The following is a 19,333-nucleotide window of genomic DNA, read 5'->3' on the forward strand; positions in this document are numbered from 1 at the left end:
GTTTCTTAGTGTCATATTTTCAGCCCAATCCTATGTATATTTACTGATGAATACACTTTGCGGTCTTCAAAGGGGATTGCTCCCCTATAAACATGGATTGAATTCTCAAGAGGACGTTTTGCAGATAACATGATACCTATTAGATACGTGCTTGCTTTAATGAAACACAGGAAATAAGTTCAAATCCCCAATTATACACCAGTTAGGTACTTTAGAGTCGCAAGGAGGCATAAACAGCTTTGCTGGAGGGGATGTGGCTTCCAAGGCACACTGTGGCATATGTGGTGACCTTGCCCAATGGTGGAAGCTTTGGGGGATTTAATTGTAACTAGAATCAATCTAAGAACGGACTCCTTCATCGAGATGGACCCTAAATCATGTGTATTTTCTTTGTGCTGCTGTATTGTTCTGCTGTATGTTGCATCAATAGTGCTATGCAGCTTCCAATGGTACTTGCACATTGACTAGTCAAGAGCTTTTGCATAATAATGGAAAGCAAAAATATGGACCAAATTGCTGGAAACATCCCTGTAGATCCTATGTCTTATGGTAGGAAAATTCTTGCTGTTTCTGGCCTGTTAGAAATTTTAAAGGAGCTTGGGTCAGGATAACCACCCAAGACACAACAGCATTTGGATGAGTTATAACTTTAACAACCCAATTCTTGGGAAGGTGTGCCTGAGCTCATTGACTCCAGTGGGCTTAGGTATGCCTAAGTCTGCACAGGGTCAGGCTGCCCATCTAGGGTAAACAACACAGCTCTCATCTTTACAGATTGCATCATCAGTGCAAGCAAAGCATTGCATTGGCGTTCCCTGCTGGCTGATTGAAGAGCTGGTTTCCTCCTGTATAAACCAGAGCATTTTCAGTGCTGAGTTTGCTTTCCTGCCTTTTAAGTGTATTCTTAAGTAGCAACCTGAAGTTGGAGCCCTTCTGCACAGGGACTAGCACCCTCTGCTACAGAAACAGAAACCTGTCATAGAGCTGAAGCTGATTGTACAGCATCCTTGTAACCAATTTTATTTCCCTTTTTGTAGAAACATGAGCTCTGCTGGCCCTGAAGGGAGGAAAAAGATGAGAGAATGTGAAGGGTTGATTGAATCGCTGGTGTATTATATCCAAGGCACCACCGCAGACCACCAGCCAGATGATAAGGTAAGCTTTCCAAATGAAGGGATTTTCTGAGTCTCTAGGACAGAAATAACCAACGTTGTGCCTGATGACAATGGCCTACAACTCCCATCATCCCTCACCATTGACCATGCCAGCTGGGGCTGATGGGGATTGTGGTGCAGCAACATCTGGAAGTCACCAGATGAGGGAAGGCTGCCCTACTCAGGATCCAGAGCTGACCTGAGACATTAAATGTTTGGGGCGCTTTTCACCTGGGCTACCACTGGAGAAAATCAAGACAACAGTGCAATGTTCTGAAATTCTAATGCCAGACATCTAAGCGCCAGTTACAAAAGTGCATTGCAGGTCTTTAGCGATTGCTTCCAGTTATTTACACAGCCAAAATAATGCACATTTGTTTTCCCTTCCAGGCCACGGAGAACTGTGTGTGCATCCTTCACAATCTCTCCTACCAACTGGAGTCCGAACTCCCGGGTAGCTATGCACAGAATATCTACATGCAAAGAAGAAATGTTCCTACTAGCGACAGCAGCACTGGATGCTTTGGAACAAGGAGCAGGAAAGCGAAGCAGGTAATAGAGGGCTGTTATTTGGGGGAAGGAGCTTCAAGCAGCTTAGTGTGCAGAGGACACGTTTTGTATGCAGAAGGTCCCATTTCCAGGTAGAGTAGGGCTGTGCAAGACCCTGGTCTGAAACCCTTTAAGAGTGCTCCTGCCAGGCTTCTCCAGAAGCATCTGCTGTTATTGAAGATGTATTCTGACCTTGGGAAAAAAAGCAATAAAAAATATTATTTAAAAAAAAACAAAAAACAGAAGCATCTGCTCTGAAGGCAACAACATCCAGATCAGGGGGAGAGGTTCATGGCAGCTCCTGCCACAGCTGACAATGTGTTTCATTGATTCAGCTACACAGAGCGAGGGGGCTGGCGAATGGACAGCCCTACCTTTCAGTGAGGAAAGTACCATATTTTTCGCTCCATAAGATGCACCTGTCCTGTCCCTAGTTTTTAGAGGGGGAATGCAAGAAAAAAAATATTTTTAAAGGGAGCGCTGAGCAGAGCCTGTATGCATCCCAGGCTCTGCTCAGCGCTCCCCTTTCACGAGCCGCATGGAGCGTGTGTGCGGCGCTTGCAGGCTTTTCCCCAGGAGGCAGAAGCCCCCAAGTGCTGGGGGCTTTTCCCGCCTGCCTCCCACCTGCATTCGCTCCATAAGACACACACACACACATTTTCCCTTACTTTTTAGGAGGGAAAAAGTGTGTCTTATGGAGTGAAAAAAACGGTAAAATACACGGCCTTATGGAGTGAAAAATATGGTAAAATAGACGGCCTTGTGGTCCTTTCTGATGCTGCGATGGACTCGCGGACAAAATGGTTCGGCTTAACATCTAGTACCTGCTGAGCTTCATCTTGCAAGGATTTTCAGACAGCATTTCACTCTGATTCAGGGTTACTGATTTAGGATTGGCAGCCCATTGTTAGGAGGCATTAGCGCTGGGCTCCTTTTGGTTAGATCCAGAAAGGTGAGCCTTACTGGGGGTGGTTTTAACTGTTTTGTTTCTGGTTGTTTAATGCATCTGCATGTTTAGCAGCAGCAGGACCTGCCGCTCCCTGAGGAAAAGAGCAACCCCCGAGGCGTTGAAACCCTCTGGCATTCCACCCTGATAAGGATATATCTGTCCTTAATAGCAAAAAGCACAAGGAACTTTACCCAGGAAGCATCGCTGGGAGCTTTGCAGAACCTCACAGCGGGAAGTGGACCTGTAAGTAGAAAGAGAGGGATTCGCCCTTTTATCTTTCTTTCCTTTCAGCCCCTCCCCTGTAGTTCAATATGCTTTTGATGACCTCATGAGACGGATTTACAGTTTCCTGCTGTATTGGCTCTCAATACAGAGAGCCAGTGAGGTGTAATGGTTGCAGCACTGGACTAGGACCTGAGGGAGAACTACGTTTGCCTCCTTGATCTTCCAGTAAATATCATCTGAAGAAATGCTTTTCACATTGTTCAGTAAAGGAGAGCTGATTCTAAACTTTCAGGGCCAGAGTCAGGGGTTGGAATTGTTGGGCCCCCATCTCAACAGGAAGCTCCACTGCTGATTGCCAGAGCTCCCTTGTGCCAGTGGTGGTCCTCTCTTGCCATGGCTACCTCTTCACCCACTCCATCTCTCTGCCTCCAGAGGGCCAGGGCCAGAGAACAATGGAAGAGAGGCAGCAGAAGGAACAAGAGCTGCCATCAACTCATTTGTCTGCCATTTTCGCCCAAGGCAGCAGTGGAAGATAGTTACTAGAAGCAGAGGCAGAACAGGGCGGCAATTGCAGGAAGGAAGAGAAGGGGGCCCCTTGCCAACAGACACGCACACAAACCTGAGGCCATCACTGTCCCCTGTGCTGTGCATTATATATATATATTTCTACCCCATCCTCTTTCAAAGGAGCTTCAGGTGGCATGTTTTTATCCTCACAACAACCCTGTTCAGAGAATCTGTGATCCTCCAGAAGCTGCTGGACTCCAACTCTCATCAGCCCCAGCCCAGATGGTCAATGCTTATGGAGCTGTAGTCCAGCACAAGTTCCCTATCTCTGTCCTAGTCTGATATACTGCTCCATGCTGGATCTCGCATCATTCTCCTGCTGTGCCTTTGCCACTTAACTCCGTTCTCCAATGTTAGTTGAGTAGCAGCCATCAGTGCTGCTGCATCCACCAAAGAAGTTTCTTCTGAGACCAGCTGCACTATTTCTGACCAGGCTATTCCCTTTCCTTATCTGCTGTGCGTAGGGGGCAGGCAGCAATATTGTTGCGGGAGCACCTTGCAAAGGCTGAAATGGAACTGGGACATCCTATTAGGTGTCTAGTACAGCTCTGGAACTGAATTAGCTATAATATCTCTCAGTGGCATGCAATGAAATTATAATTGGTTTAGACCAGTTTAGCTGGCATGGCTATACCCAAAAAGATCCTGGGAACTATAGTTGGATATGGGAGCTGAAAATTCCTTTCGCTTACCATAGAGCAGAAGCTGTCCTTGAGAGAGGGAATGGTTTGTAAACCTGCTGCTATGTCTATGGTGTAGACACGTTTGAACAACATGGTGTCCTCCCGATATTGTTAGACTACAACTCCCATCATCTCTGACAACTGGCCGTGCTGGTGGTTTCGCTTATGCCTGAAGAAGCTGTGTGTGTTTTCTGACAGATGCCATTTGGAGTAGCCCAAGTCATTGTCAAGAAGGCCAATGGCCTCCCAAGTATTCGAAACATGCTGCATGTGAGCTGTCCAAGTGTTAAGAAAACGGCCATCTCCTTGCTCAGGAACTTGTCTCGCAACACCTCGCTGCAGAATGAAATAGGTAAATAAATGTGCAATGACTGGCCAAAATTACTTCAGTGTCAGATTACTGTTAAATGCATTGTAAGTATATAAAGAAAGCTGAGCTTGATGAAAATCCCCTTCCATTAATAATAGGAATAATAAAGGATTGCCTTAATAAACAATCACAGCTGCGTGTGTGGACTTCATTCATCTTAATGTTTTCTATCTGGGATGATAATGGAAGTTCAGTCTGTGTTGTTTCATCTGTGCTGGTTGTTTCCATTAGCTCTATAATGGCATTCAAATCCTGTTCACACTAGGGAATCAAGATTGGACTGGCACCACTTCTGCTGTGCCCCACTCCAGAACAAATAATCCCGGCACATTTTAAAGTCCATAGATGGTTTAATCAGTCAAGAGGAACGTTTTCACCTGGCACCTAAATATATGTAATGGCAGTGCCAGTGAACCTCTCTGGGGAGAGCATTCCACAAGCGGGGAGCCACCACAGAAAAGGCCCCCTCTCATGTTGCCACCCTCCGGACCTCTCGTGGAGGGGACACATTTGAAAAGTCCTCAGGTAATCGCAGGGGGCCCTTCTACTCATCCTGGTGAGTGGGGCCCTAGATGCACAGTGGGTCACTGGTAAACAGAAGCCAACCTCTGGATAAACCTAATGAAAAAGTGTCATGCCCCATAAAGTTTTTGTGGAGTAAGCATCTTTAAAGAAAACTCCATCTAAAGTGTTTTGCAAATTAAAAATGCTGAATATTACTTGCTGGATACTGTTTGAGCAGACAGCTGCAGAGCTTTAAACTTGAGGATTCTAAGGGCACATCATGTTTCACCTTCTAGCCAGAGAAGTGTTGCCAGATTTGGTCGCCGTGCTTCCAGATGCTGCCCCAACCTCTGACATTGCCAACGAGACCACGGCTTCCGCTTGCTACGCTTTATACAACCTGACTCAGAACAACTCCCAGAATGCTCGGCTTCTCTTGAACTCTGATGGCATCTCAAAGGTTCTGAACATCAGCTTAAGTGACAGGTGAGCCACTTTCATATATGCCTGCCCCCCCACCCCCCAAAAAGCATAAAATAAGCAGTGTCCCCAGCATTGTCCTGCTGTCCAGAGATCCCTGTGTGGTATCCCTGCAGTGCTAAAGAACTACCTTGTTTCAGGGCAATACTTGGCATGCTCTGCTGTGAGCAATTACAGTGGTACCTCAGGTTAAGTACTTAATTCGTTCCAGAGGTCCGTTCTTCACCTGAAACTGTTCTTAACCTGAAGCACCACTTTAGCTAATGGGGCCTCCCGCTGCTGCCGCGCCGCCGCCTTGCAATTTCTGTTCTCATCCTGAAGCAAAGTTCTTAATCCAAGGTACTATTTCTGGGTTAGCGGAGTCTGTAACCTGAAGCGTCTGTAACCCGAGGTACCACTGTATTTGTTTAGGTTGGCATCAGCATGCAATTGAGTTTAGTGAGTGGTTTGATTGATATAAAAACATTTCAATACTTTCAAGAGGTTGCACTCAAGTGATAACTACATTTCCTTAATACTGTTTCTGCCTGCAGTTATGTGGTCCAGTTACTGTATCTCTTTGTTTTCTTACAGAATCACTGGCATTGTAGACCTAGTTCTCAAACCCATGCCAGTGTTGTGCCATTTCCAACTTTTATATATTCCTAAAATGCATCCATTTCAATCTCCCTCCACTGGAAATATTTTATTCTCTCATTTCTTCTTGTTTTCTCTTTCTGCTTTGCCTTTTTCTTAGCCACACTTCTTTACCATGGCATTTGATACTAGAGAGAGAGAGATATTCATCCCTATCCTCTTGAGTAGGGTTATTTGCTTTCAACTGATTTTTAAACTGTATTTTTAAAATTGATGTAATCCACCCTGTGATCTCATGGTGAAGGGTGGATAAGAAATTAATTAATTAAATAATAATAATAATAATAATAATAATAATAATAATAATAATAATAATTGGGATTTCATCTACCTAAACCCATTGAAGTTAATGGAATCTAAGTTAATCATGTATATTTAACTTCTCTGTTTCGCATTACTAGCATTGGATACAACCCAATAATAATTGCCCCTCTTTTATTCTTGATTCTGCTGGGGGCGGGGGCTTTTCTGTGTCTTATTTTGCCCACATTTCCTCTTTGTCACATTCCCTCTGTTGCTCTCTGTTGGTTTACTGCAGCATGTGCTCCTGCTCTTTTTCTTTTAAATATCTTCACACGATCTTCTCTAAAGTCTCTTTCCCATTTGCCTTCTCATCATCTTGATTCTGCCAAAATCCCTTTCTCCTTGCTAAACCGCAGGTTATGATTTGTTTTTTGTGCCTGCATCACCCCTTCTCCAACTCCCCTTTCTCTTTGGCAACTCACTGCTTCCTGAAATCCACCTTAAAGACCTCCTCCTTCCTCTGTATATACCTACACAGACATTGAGTTCCTCTTCAGGGCTTGGTTCAAGGTGCCCTTGCCAAGTGAAATTAGGTGAGCAAGTACCAAATTGAAGGTCGTCTTGGGGTTAGTACCTCTGCTATACAACAGCCTCCACAGAGAGGCTCACCTGCTGCTTTATCCATGGTCTTTTTAGTGACAGGTGAAGGAAGACCTTTTTATTCACCTGGGCTGTGCTTTAGATCAGCTGTCTAAACTATTTTATACCCAGGGAATGGGCAGCTGTATAAATTTAATGAGCATTAAACTAATAATAATCTACATGTCTCGTTCCTTGTGCTTCTTTCCTTTCCTACCTTTTAACCTAGATTCCCTCCCTCTTCGTTTCCCCTTTCTGTTGTGTACCTTCCTGTGTCTTTTTGAGACGCAATGCCCCATGGGCAAAGCCTGTTCTTTTTAACTTAGCTGAGCTGCTTTGCAAATAATGCTGATTGCTGCTGCTGTTGTTGTTATTCTCCTCCTTAGCAAAGCCGGCAGAGCTGCCTCCATCCTCTTGTATTCTTTATGGTCTCATACCGATCTCCACAGTGCCTACAAAAAGGTAAGCTGTCAACTAGCTCTGTGGCGATAACCTTCCTGTTGGTCACAGTTGTTGTTTTTCAATTGATTTTAAGTATTACAGGTCTGTTTGCAAAGTCAATTCTCCAACTGCACAATCCTAACCATGTCTACTCTCAAGTAAGTCCTTATTGGATTCAGTGGTGCTTACTCTCAGTTAAGTGTGTTAGGATTGTAGCCTTAGTCTTCAAGAGACAAGCCAGTGACACATTTTCTCTAATTTATACTTCAGTTTAAAAGTATAATCGTTAAAGAAAAGTTCAGTGTTTCATAATAAAAGGAAGCAGTTTCTTCTCTGAACTTTTAGTCTGTGTTTTGTACCAAAAAGTAATAAAGGTAGTCCACATTTCATTAAAAGTATTAATTTCCTGTCTCCCTTTTCTTACCCAAATATCCTGCAAGTTCTCCAGAAAGCTGTTTGCCTAGTAGTGTTTGCATATCTTCCTCCAAACCACGTGGTCAGCTCTCTAGAGAGGTCTGAAACAAACATCTTTCCCAAACCACCTCCGCTCCATGTGTTCATGGATGACCCTGGGTTCTAATATTGTGAAAGCAGGAGAATTTAAACTCTTTTGGTTTAATCTCTCTTATTTTTTTCATTTACAAGGCTAACTTTAAGAAGACTGATTTCATCAATAACAAGACAATAAAAGCCTACAATTCACTGAAAGACTGAAAAGTAGGCAACAAAGTCCTTAAGGACCGACGAGACCATGCAGGAAATGGTATTACCATGTCTTCAGCATTAACTCACCAGCAAGAGCTGCACGGCATCCTCCAAGAGACTGATTTTATACTTCCCAAAGGATAACCAGAAGAAAGTGCCCCCTCCCTTCCCAGATAATCTCTGCCTTACACCACTGCTTCTTATTCCTTTTGAACTCAAGACTCATTTGCAAATCCTGCGGCCGTTCAAGTTGCATCAAAGTAAATAATTTGAGTACCAACTCTGATATTTACAACCATTCACACATTATATGTTGGCCCACTTTTGGACAAGGAGCAACTCAGTATCCTGGTTTTATATTATGAGAAACTAAATAACCAAAGAAAATGGGATTTCAGAAATTTCTATGATTATTATTTTTTTTTGCTTGCTGTTTTTTGCTATGCCTAATTACTAATCAGTGCTTCCTACAAAACTGCCCTAGTCTGCAAGATCTGTTGAAAAATGGAGGCAGATTCTTTATAGACTGCTTTTGAAACATTTTCCTGGGCTGTTGTGGGTTTTTTTTAGCGTAAGGCTCCAATGACCATTGCTGCATATGTGTGTGTGTGTGTGTGTTTTTGCTAAAACCTAACTTTCTAGCAATGTGGAAGTGAAAGAATGTACCAATGGAGCTATTTTTAAAATGCCTGTGAACTTGGGGGTTCCCCTTTTGTATTTCTTTTAGACAGCCACACTTGTGAGTGTCCCAAATCACAAGACTATTCAGTTTGAGGACTCAACCAATTCATGTTTCGTGTGTGATTATTTCTTCCCTTTTCCTTAAGTTTTCCAGCTGAACAGGAAAATGTCCTGACTTGCTGCAGTAGCTTGGTCTGCAAAAAATCAACCATGGATGTTTATCACAGCATAGAGATAGCATCATCGCTTGCTAAAAGAGGTGTTCAGATGACCTGGCTCACATGCTCAGAGAATGGACAGGCCAGGAGGGGCACAAGAACTAGCCCTGCTCCCTTCTAGCAAAATGTTTACCAGCCACATCCCTCCATAGCTGTCAAGTGTCCCTTATTTGAAGGGACAGTCCCTTATTCCAGCGCCATGTCCCGCTGCTGTCCCTTATTGATGGATGTCCCTTAAATGATGTCCCTTGAATTTCAAAGGAAGCAGCTCCTCTCCCTCCCTCCCTTCCAGCCAGGGAGGAGGGAGGCTCCAACTGTGTTGCTTGGCTGTGTTGCTCACCCGATAAGAAGTCTAAGAACAACTGGAGGGTGGAGCTTGCATGCCTTGTGTGTGGCTAGTTAATGCAAGCTGAGGGGGGTTTTGAATGCTGGACGTCATTTTGTTGCACGTGCTGCTGCAAACTTTGCAGTGCAAAGCCAGGCCGGGGAGCCATCTTAAGTTGAGGCTGCATAGGCCTTGTGGTGCATGTGATTCAGATTCTATTCAGTTGAACCTCTGGTTACAAAGTTGGTTGGACAGTGTTCTCGAAGCTACCAGCATGAGTTTGACCAGACTGCAGGAGGACAGAAAGACTGGAGTGCCTGGAACAGGTGAGGCTGCAGGTCCCTTATTTTGGCTGCTGGGCCCTTATTTTCAAGGCTGCTGGGCCCTTATTTTCAAATCTGTAAGTTGACAGCTATGCATCCCTCCAGCATGTGAGCATTCAAAGAAGGCCTCTAGGAATGTACCACTGGAGGTGCATAGAGCCCTTTTGCATGTGTGCTGAATGCAGAGACAGTGGGGCATGGCTGCCAGGCACTTCGGCAATGGGACTAGTCTCTATCAAACAGTATTTGAACACATGGGGGAAGGTCACCTGAAACCACCTTCAAGTTGGTGTTAAACAGGAGTAAGGAACCTGTTAGAAACAAATAGGCAACCCTGCTTTTCACCTGTGCCTTTAGGAGCAGGCTTGGTCTTCCAGCTTTTCAGCCAGGTTTTGCAGCAGTGCCTTCTAAGAGCCGCTTGATCTGCAGCAGAAAATGGCGGTTGAAGTTTGTCTTCATGCTGTGAATCTGCTCATTCTTTGCAATTGAAGGCGCAGAGGCCAGCTGAGCATCTCGCAGCCCTACAGGAGCCTGACATTCTGAAATGAAGCAGTCCAGTCTTTTCCACTTGCTTTATCTTCCTGCCAGAATAAGTATGTTCTACCACATTTCTATGTACCTTAGGTTACAGACGCTTCAGGTTACAGACTCCACTAACCCAGAAATAGTACCTCAGGTTAAGAATTTTGCTTCAAGATGAGAACAAAAATCGTGCTCCGGCAGCACAGTGGCAGGGGGAAGCCCCATTAGCTAAAGTGGTACCTCAGGTTAAGAACAGTTTCAGGTTAAGAACAGACCTCCATAACGAATTAAGTTCTTAACCCAAGGTACCACTGTATCACTGCTGCTGTTAAAGGCACAGGAGCAGGGAAGTTGACAAGTTTCTACTACTGCAACAGTTAGCAAGAGTGCAACTCGATGAGCGAAACTTCATCCTCTTCTTGCATGAAAATTGCCTGCATTCCCTTGAGTACCGGCAGAAGCTGCTTTCTTTTGGCTCATTTCAACCACTGGAAAAGGTTTTCCCTGCTCATTTTCTGCATGGCATGCAGCTGTTAAAGGCACAGGATCCAGAGTCATAAAAGAAGTTGGCAACACAGCAGTTGTGTGCTGTTTCCTATATCAAGCAAATGAAAATAGTGCTTGTTGGTTTTTCTTCAAAAAATGAGAAATATGATTACGAATTTTTGAATCGCCCTTGACACTCATCTCAAGTGGTGATTACAAGCATACAATTAAAACTGCTAAAAATGGTATTGAAAACAGCTCAAAGAAACCTCGAAAGTAGGTGTTCATGTTCTATTGTTTATAAACCTAAGGCAGACACCTTTTCATACAACTGGAAAAGCTTGTTGAAACAAAAATGTCTCAGTGATTTACAGAAAGTAAGGAGTGGGCACCTATCATATCTCAGCAGGGGCGCTGCTCAGCAAAACGGGGGCAGCCACACTGAGTGTGTGTGTGTTTTCCCTAAAAATGCAATCCCGTATGTGCCTACTTGGAAAATAGACCTGTTAGTTGACACCTAGCTAGGTTGTACTTGGAGTAGACTGAATGAGATGGAGGGACTTGTTACTGTTGATTTTAATGAAGTATGACTAATGCTGGATGTCGCCTGTTGGGTTCAGTAGGCTTGCTCTCAGGTAAGTGTGTGTTGTGCAGGTGGGCCTCAGCCACATTTCAAAAGCAATCAGTTCAGACCTCTTCCTCTTTCCTAACAGCTTGTGGGGCAGGGAGAGCAATAGAGTCCCTCTGCATCCATACGCACCCATTGCTGGGTATGACCCACTGGCATCCAGGTGGAAATCTGGCCCTCAAAAGAAAAATGTCTTCCTCACTCCAGTAAGGAGGACAGCACTCTCTAGGTAGATTGTCCAGGTGACAATCTTGCTGAAGCTAAACTGGCCTGCATCTGTTCAGTGCCTGGATGGGTGGCTGCCTGGCCTCCTTGGGGTCCAGGATAGAAGAAAGGTGGGGTATTAATGGAAGATATCCCTTGCTAACTGTGCTGTGTGGTGCATCTGGGAATCATGGGTCAGTAGATTCACTGCAATCAAATCTGGCTGGTACTTTCACTGTTTATGCGCCTTCATAAATCTTCCTTTTCTGTTGTTGCAACAGTCAGTCTCTTCCCCTTTCATACTAGTTTATTTCTAGCTATCCTGGCCATCTACAATAGCTGTTTTTCTAAGTATGTGCGAGGATATATTTATTTAGCCTTCCTCACACCCCTCCCAGCAATGCATTCTTTCTCCTAGAAGCCAGGAGAGTCACGCAAGGGTGTGACCTGCTCTATCCTGCTGTGAAATTCTGTTTGTTGTTGCATTGCTGAGCAATTTGCTTTTGAGAGCCAAAGGGAGTGTGTCGAACCCACTGGAGCTGCCAGTATTTTTAGAAATTGTCTTTTGAGTTCCCTCTCCTGTGCTTATGCACACTTAAGTCTGCAGTCCTGTGCTCACATACCGGGGAGTAAACTCCATTGAAATCAGTGGGATTGACTGCTGAATATATAGGTTTAGGATTGCACTGTTGTTAGAGCTTCCCATTTATTTTTTTTACAAAGCAGCAAATGCAAGTTTGTGCCCATGTATCTCCAGTACAATTTATTTGATGCAAACGGCTTACAGGTTTCGATGATTAAGCAGTATAGAAATCCTATTTATTAAATGCAAACATACATGAACAAGGAGCACAGAACATTACTCTACAGTTGTACCTCTGGTTAGTACTTAATTCATTCTGGAGGTCCGTTCTTAACCTGAAACTGTTCTTAACCTGGGGTACCAATTTAGCTAACGGGGCCTCCCACTGCCACCGCACCGTGATTTCTGTTCTCATCCTGAAGCAAAGTTCTTAACCCAAGGTACTATTTCTGGGTTAGCGGAGTCTGTAACCTGAAGCGTATATAACCCGAGGTACCACTGTATTGCTTTTCAGTGGTGCTGCTTTGAGTCTAGCTTTAGTATAGCCCCAAGACAGGGCTGGACCGTGTGATAGCCTTCTGATGTTGGACTACAGCGCTCATAATCCCTGAACATTGGTCATGATGGCTGAGGCTGATGGGAACTGGAGTCCAGGAACAACTAGAAGGCAGCACATGGGCTAATCCTGCACAAAGGAGAGAACAGCTCATTCAGTTGTTGGCAGGAAGCCCTAATGCCAGTGTTGCTTACATTATTATTATGCTTCAGCATGAACCCCAGAGATAAACAACGGGCTTTACCTGCCCTTGTACTATGATACAGTTCTTAACTTTCCCACGCCCAGTCATAATCTGTTTCCAACGGCTCTGCTTTCAGATTGACAGATTGCTTTTGGACTGGAGACAGAGACAGCTTTAACCTGAAGTGCTGCATATTCCCAAGCAGTAGCTGTTCTTTAAAATGGGTGGCTCACCTGTAGCCATCCAAACTCAACTATTAACTCCCAACAGTTTCAGCGGCCATGGATGATGGCAGCTGCAGTCCAGCAACATTTGGAGAGCCCCAGGTGAACAGCCTCTGCTTTATTTCTTAGATTTTGGCCCCGCTTTTCAGAAAAATAGTCCTTCACGTAAAAACTCTCTGAAATTTAAAAGATGCGCCCTGCCTTTTGGTTTGCAAGCTAAAAAGACAGAATGCGAGAAAGTAGGAAAGTGCAAAGGCAGGGGAAGGTCAGTCTGACAATACAAGAACTAAGTACTGAATTATATGCAGGCACTCATATCCATTTGTGTGGCACCCTTCCTCCATTTAAATGTATTCAACTATGATACTGCCTTCTTCCAACACTGAGCCCTAAGCATTAACAACAAAACTAGCTTGGCCAACAAGAAACAACATCCCCGTTTTAAATCTAGCCAGCCATAGCTGTAGGTTCAACATTTGACTGCAATGCCTGGGCCCTTGATCTTCCCTGTTTGTGATGGGGCTTCTTTGAGTAATCTGGACCTGCCTGTCATTCACACACAGTGAGTGTGTTTGTGCATGCAGAATGTCCCCGTTTCAATCCCTGAACAACAATTCCCAGCAGACCCAGACAGCATGGTCAATAGGAAAGGTTAAAAGGATCAAGCAGCAGGTGCCGAACAAGACCTCTTTCTGCCCGAGACCCTTGAAACCAAGTGCCAGGGTAGACAATATTGGACAGTGGACAAATGGTCTGACTTGGTATAATAAGGCAATATCCTATGTTCTTAAGCCATGTTCCAGAAGTCAAAATGGCATTCAATGAGCACATGCTGGGGGTCAAAGATCAGCAGGTTCTACCCTACATGTTTGTAACTGGACACAGTTTGAACATCTCAAAAGGTCTATGGGGGGGTGGCGGCGAAGCATCACTTACCAGGCTGACCTGATTATAATGCAATTGACATACAACACACAGCTGTAGGGCTCATCCACATTTCCACTTGTCCCATGACTAGAAAGCATGGGTCCAAGTGATTTCTGCTTTTCCCATGCTTTCCAGATATGGGTCCAAGTAGTTTTGCCTTTGCCCCATTGTTTCCCCCCAGAAAACCTGCTCTTTTGTGCTTAATTGGAGCAAATGTCAATCCGGACAAAACACAATTGTTCCAATTCAGCAGTAAACAGCAGATTTTCCTGGGTGAAAGCAGCAGGGTAAGTAGAAGCATGAATGAACCATATGCTATATTTCAGAATTAGTAGTGTTGAATGAGCGCTAGCAAGCATGCAAAAAAAAAAAAAAAGACAAATGACAGTACCAAAAAGGACTCAAATGCATCTGTATGATGCTCCAGAAACCAATACAAGTGGCTGTGTACATGCCGTACATTTAAAGCAAAGCCCCCCCCCCCCGAATCCTGGGAGTTGCAGTTTACCCCCTCACAGAGGTACAATTCTGAGCACCCTTAGCAAACTACAGTTCCCAGGATTCTTGAGAGGGTGCTTTAAATGTATGGTGTGTACCCAGCCTGAGCTTGATTATTATTTTTCTTCACTTGGGAGTTGTGCTCTAGACTTCACAGCTCCCAGGCAGAACTTGCTTTGGGCCATCTCTAGGAGAGCATTCTTGCATTCAACTCTCCTTTCTACTGGACTGCAGACGGGAGTTCCAGTCACCCCCAGACAGTATGCCCCAGAAGTGGGGACTGAGCTTAAGGGTCCAGTGTGGTCCTCCAGACCTCTCTTTGTGCCCTCCTCCCCAGGTCACCCCACCTCTCTCCAGGCCACAACCCTCACCAGCCCTGCCCTGCACGTTCGTGTCTTTGCACTGTAGCAATGCCTTCTGCTTGCTTGAATGAAGGGTGGAGGTGTGTGGGCACAAATCTATGACTCTACTTGTCTAGAAAACAGCCGACTGCACACAGGCAAGAGGCCCAAGGGTTGCCCTGCCGACTTTTGGCTCCATCCCTGCCCACCACTGGCCTGCAGTCCCTGGAGAGCTGCCCAGGTGGAAATGCAGTCGGTGGGCTGAAAGAGGTGGTCCACCCCTAAACCAGCATCCCTGCTTAGAGCCCTTTAGAAGCAGAGTTAGGAACACAGGAAGCTGCCTTATACAGAGAGCATTTGCCCATCTCGCTTCATCTACAATGACTGGCAGCAGCTTTTGAGGATTTCAAACTGGAGTCCTACCTAGAGATGCCAGGGCTTGGACCTGGGACCTTCTGCATGCAAAGCAAATGGTCTGCCATTGAGCTACAGCACATTTCTATGACATGGGATTGCAATGGCGAAAGGTGATGCTCTCCCGGGGTGGGAGTGCATTTTATAAGCTGAGATACAGTATGCCAAACACAAGCACATTTGGTAAGTACAATTTGCTCTTAAGCAAAATTTGATTATACTCTTACAAAAAGCAGAAACCTCTCTTGCCCCATTCTCTAGCTCCACCACCACTCTTGCTAAACAGGTTTTCTGGGGAGAAAGGATAAATCATGGAAATCATGTAATTTATTTTGACAAATGCTAGTCACTCCCTCTGATGTTTAAAAAAAAAGGAGGGGGGGAGAAAGCAAGCTAGAGGCTATCTGGAAAAAAATACAAGGCCTGACAACATTCTTCCTGCACGTTTAGTATTCTGGTGTCTTCAAACTATGGCCAGAATTTCTTTCAAAAGCTGCCTGCCCTCAGGGTTCAGTAATTAGCAGCCCAGTTTGCACGTAGCATGAAGTCAAATGATGGTGTACCATTAGCAAGCAAACACACTGTGGCACAGGGAGAAAATCATGACCAACTATTTCACCCCTCTCTCCTGGCACACTATGGGAGCTCAGTCATGGTTTGCCTTGGCAGTGCATTGCTTGAAGCCAAACTCGTTGCTTGCTTTCTCCTAACAAACCATGTAGGGGGTTGTACTAGATCACCCTTGGGGTTGTTGTAAACAAAATCTGCCCTTTTTCCCTTATGGGGTATCCAAGAGCCCATACAGAGTCCTTATGCCCCATTTTCCTTCGACCTTGCCGAGAAATATTTGAGATCAATTTGGGAGGGACAAAGTGGTTTCAGGACTTTTTCTGTGGGGTTTCAGACATGTGGTTTATATATGCAGTTATGAACATTTATCTTTTATAAATAAGACCTTAATTTTTTTTTATTTCAGGGTCCTTTCTAACTCTACAATTCTGTGAGTGGCAAGCTAAAATGTATGGAGGGAGATGGACTATGAGCACAAATTCGGAATTAGCACAGTTTAGATCCTAGAGGAAGAGTGAAGTGGCTGTGATTTTTAAGTATTAGTTTGGTTTAGCATTCTGTGCTAACCAGGCATTGTAAACTGCTTTGAGGGTTGTTGTTGTTTTACAATCAAGCAGCGTACACTTTTATTAAGAAAGAAAACTCAAAATGTCACAGCAACTACTGCATAGCAGTTGCAGAACTTTTGCCCCTTTCAAATGTTATCATATGTCATACGTAGAGGGGGACTAGCAAATCTTCCAGTTTGAGTTTTGCTCAGTTTCACGTTTCCACCTTTCTACATCACTTTATGAACTTTTCAAAGTGCTTGTGAAAATTTACCAGCATCTTAGTGCAAATGTCTTTCAATATGCACATTTTTTTTGCAAGCAATTTCCCCTAATATACTGCATTTCTTTCTGCCCACTCATTCTCTTCCTCTCAAGGGAAGTATATCTGTCATGCCACAAGAATGCACAGGACTCCAGTACAGAAATACACTTTTCTTAGGGCAGTAAAGGTACATTCAAAGTTCTTACATCAATCTTCACCCTAGCTAGGGAGAAGAGAGCAGAAGATATGTTGTGGTGGGGGTGTTTGCTCAGAGATTAGTGCTGGCTTTGTCTTACGAGGTGCTGTGCCTTCATGTACAATGGGTCAGCAGATCTGCACTGGGAGGAACAATTTTAAATAACAATTTAGCTGTGTTTGATGAACAATAGCTGGTTCCTGCTGGGCGTAAACCTTTGCATGAGGGGTTTCATTGTGATGGCTGGCTGGATTTCACACAAGGAAAGCTGCACCCATGTGCAGGCTGTGTTTAAACTGGGCCCAGCTGTTTTGCATTAGGTTTCACTGAACTGTTTACACAGAATTCACCGGTGCCATTATTTACTCGTTGGCATGAACAACAGAAAATGGAAGCGATGGGTGGAAAAGATCTAGTGGCCCTCCTTGTGGGAAAAGTAGAGTACAGAGTATGTGATGCACCGTTTCAGGTAAAATTAAGACCTTACAATTACACCTTAAACCATGAGTGGAGAACCTCAAGTTTAGAAAATTCTGAAGACCTAGTGCCAAAAGTTATACCATGCATCATGTATCATTTTGCAAATTTTGATACAGGTGAATATTTTAAAAAGTGCTCTCTTTGTGCTGTGAGACACCTTCTGGTGACTCTGAGAAATCCTATTTATGCAAGAAGATGCACTAATGTGCTAGATTGTTTTTGATATCCCATCATTCCTAAATACTTCCATCTTCAAGATCTTGCTTTATTCATAGTAATTTAGCAAAGGCTTGTGACTGTGCATAAGCCTATTGCCCAGAAAAGGGGATTACCCAAACATTTCAGTGACAGGAGTCTGCTGAGCAGCCTTTTAGAATTTCTGAGAAGTGAGGGGGTCTGCAACTGCAGAAATGGAATTATTTGGAATCCAGACTTTTATCTGATCTAGATATAACACACAATGCAAAACAAGTTTGCCATGTCCTTTTTGTCCTGTAGCACGTTGTGTCAGGCTAGTAGGGGCGACTTCTCAAGATCAGGCTCAAGGTTTCCTCATATATACCGGCTTTACTTCCGACAAGAAGCAGGAGCCCTGCATCTCTGAGCTGAAGCACAAAATTTGAAAATATGACGGCAGAGTTTTAAAAGCAATCAATAAAACTAGTGTGGAGTTTTGGTTAGAGTGTTGGACTAGGACAGGGAGACCCCGTTCAAGTCTCCAATCGGCTGTGACCTTGGGCCAGTCACAGTTCTTGAGCCTAACGTACCTCACAGGGTTGTTGTCAGGCGATAACAGGGAAGGGAAGAATACAGTGTATGCCACCTTGGAGGGAATATGGAGGGAATTTATTGTAAATGTAATAAAAATGTGTATAAACCGTTGCATAGGCCTGCCTGTGTAAAAAGCTCTTCAAGAGATGCCAGGATGTCTAAAGTAAGGATGCTTACCTAATCTCTGCTGGGAAAGCATTCCATAGTACAGTATCTATTTACATTAATCATATGTTTTAGATATGAATATGAAGATAGGAGGGAGAAACAATATGACTGCCTCCATTACAGCTAGCTTGGCCCTCTAACTAAACTGAACCTTACCTATCGGGCCCCTGCTGGGATATTCTTTTCTTTCTTAAATAACCTCGGATGTGCAGGGTCTGACTAACCCTAAATAGCCAGAAATACTACCTTTCATGGAGCTTCCTGTTTAGAGAGCTCCCAAGATGGGTTTGTTCAGCAATATGAGCTTCTGACTAAGCCAGCTGACTTGAGCTAAGATTTCTAAACACTGGCAGTTGTTTACACAGTCGCATCTAGATTCACAGACCCAACCCCAAGCAAATCTTCCAAATACACAACACAGGCCTCAGTTTGGTTTTTAGTTTACTTTACGAAGCAGGCGCTTCACCAGTTTATAGTGTGCAGATACACCAGGCAAGAGGTGGTTTAGATCCAGTCAGGGCCGGATTGAGGTTTGATGAGGCCCTAGGCTACTGAAGGGAATGGGGCCCTTTATATGTCCAGCTGTCCTTTGTCAACAACAAATTGTCAACAGTTTTTTTGTGTTGAATATATGCTATATGGTAGTTTATGGACCTCATGGGTATCTAAAGCCATTTGCACATAACAAATAGGATTTATTTTATTTGTTTTTTATCTTATATTTTGGAAATGTACACCCAGTTTTTTTCTTTAAATTTTTTGGGGGTCCCAAGAGAGTGGGGCCCTATGCTATAACTTGTTTAGCTTATATGTAAATCTGGCACTGGATCCAGTGTAAATTCATTTGGCTATAACAACCAAAATAAGCCCCAAACTCTCAAATAAATCTCTCCTCTGTCCTGCCCTCATTCTCTCTCTCTCTCTCTCTCTCTCTCTCTCTCTCTTTCTCTTTCTCTCTCTCTCTCTCTCTGTGTGTGTGTGAGAGAGAGAGAGAGAGAGCGCAATACATATTCATTTTTAAAAAAATCAAGAGTGGTTTACAACAATTTTATGTATACAATAAATACTATATTGAA

General features: G+C 44.1%; 1 protein-coding gene and 1 pseudogene across 3 annotated transcripts in view; both read left to right on the forward strand.

Moving 5' to 3' along the window:
* Window positions 1-8,931, forward strand: part of PKP2 (plakophilin 2) — a 51,475-nt gene extending 42,544 nt beyond the window's left edge. The window contains exons 7-13 of one of the 2 annotated variants that reach the window (XM_082240488.1): window positions 1,038-1,155; window positions 1,545-1,706; window positions 2,722-2,895; window positions 4,326-4,479; window positions 5,298-5,487; window positions 7,386-7,461; window positions 8,086-8,931. In XM_082240488.1, the coding sequence (XP_082096614.1) occupies window positions 1,038-1,155; window positions 1,545-1,706; window positions 2,722-2,895; window positions 4,326-4,479; window positions 5,298-5,487; window positions 7,386-7,461; window positions 8,086-8,154 (943 nt within the window). In that variant the 3' untranslated portion in view covers window positions 8,155-8,931. The remainder of the gene's footprint in view (window positions 1-1,037; window positions 1,156-1,544; window positions 1,707-2,721; window positions 2,896-4,325; window positions 4,480-5,297; window positions 5,488-7,385; window positions 7,462-8,085) is intronic. The other variant, XM_082240487.1, reaches the window with a different exon arrangement.
* Window positions 1-19,333, forward strand: part of LOC309542042 (general transcription factor IIF subunit 1 pseudogene) — a 213,901-nt pseudogene that overhangs the window by 132,396 nt on the left and 62,172 nt on the right. The window lies entirely within an intron of this gene.

The sequence above is a fragment of the Podarcis vaucheri genome (assembly GCF_965113315.1).
Source record: "Podarcis vaucheri genome assembly, chromosome: 10".
In the NCBI taxonomy this organism is placed as follows: Eukaryota; Metazoa; Chordata; class Lepidosauria; order Squamata; family Lacertidae; genus Podarcis; species Podarcis vaucheri.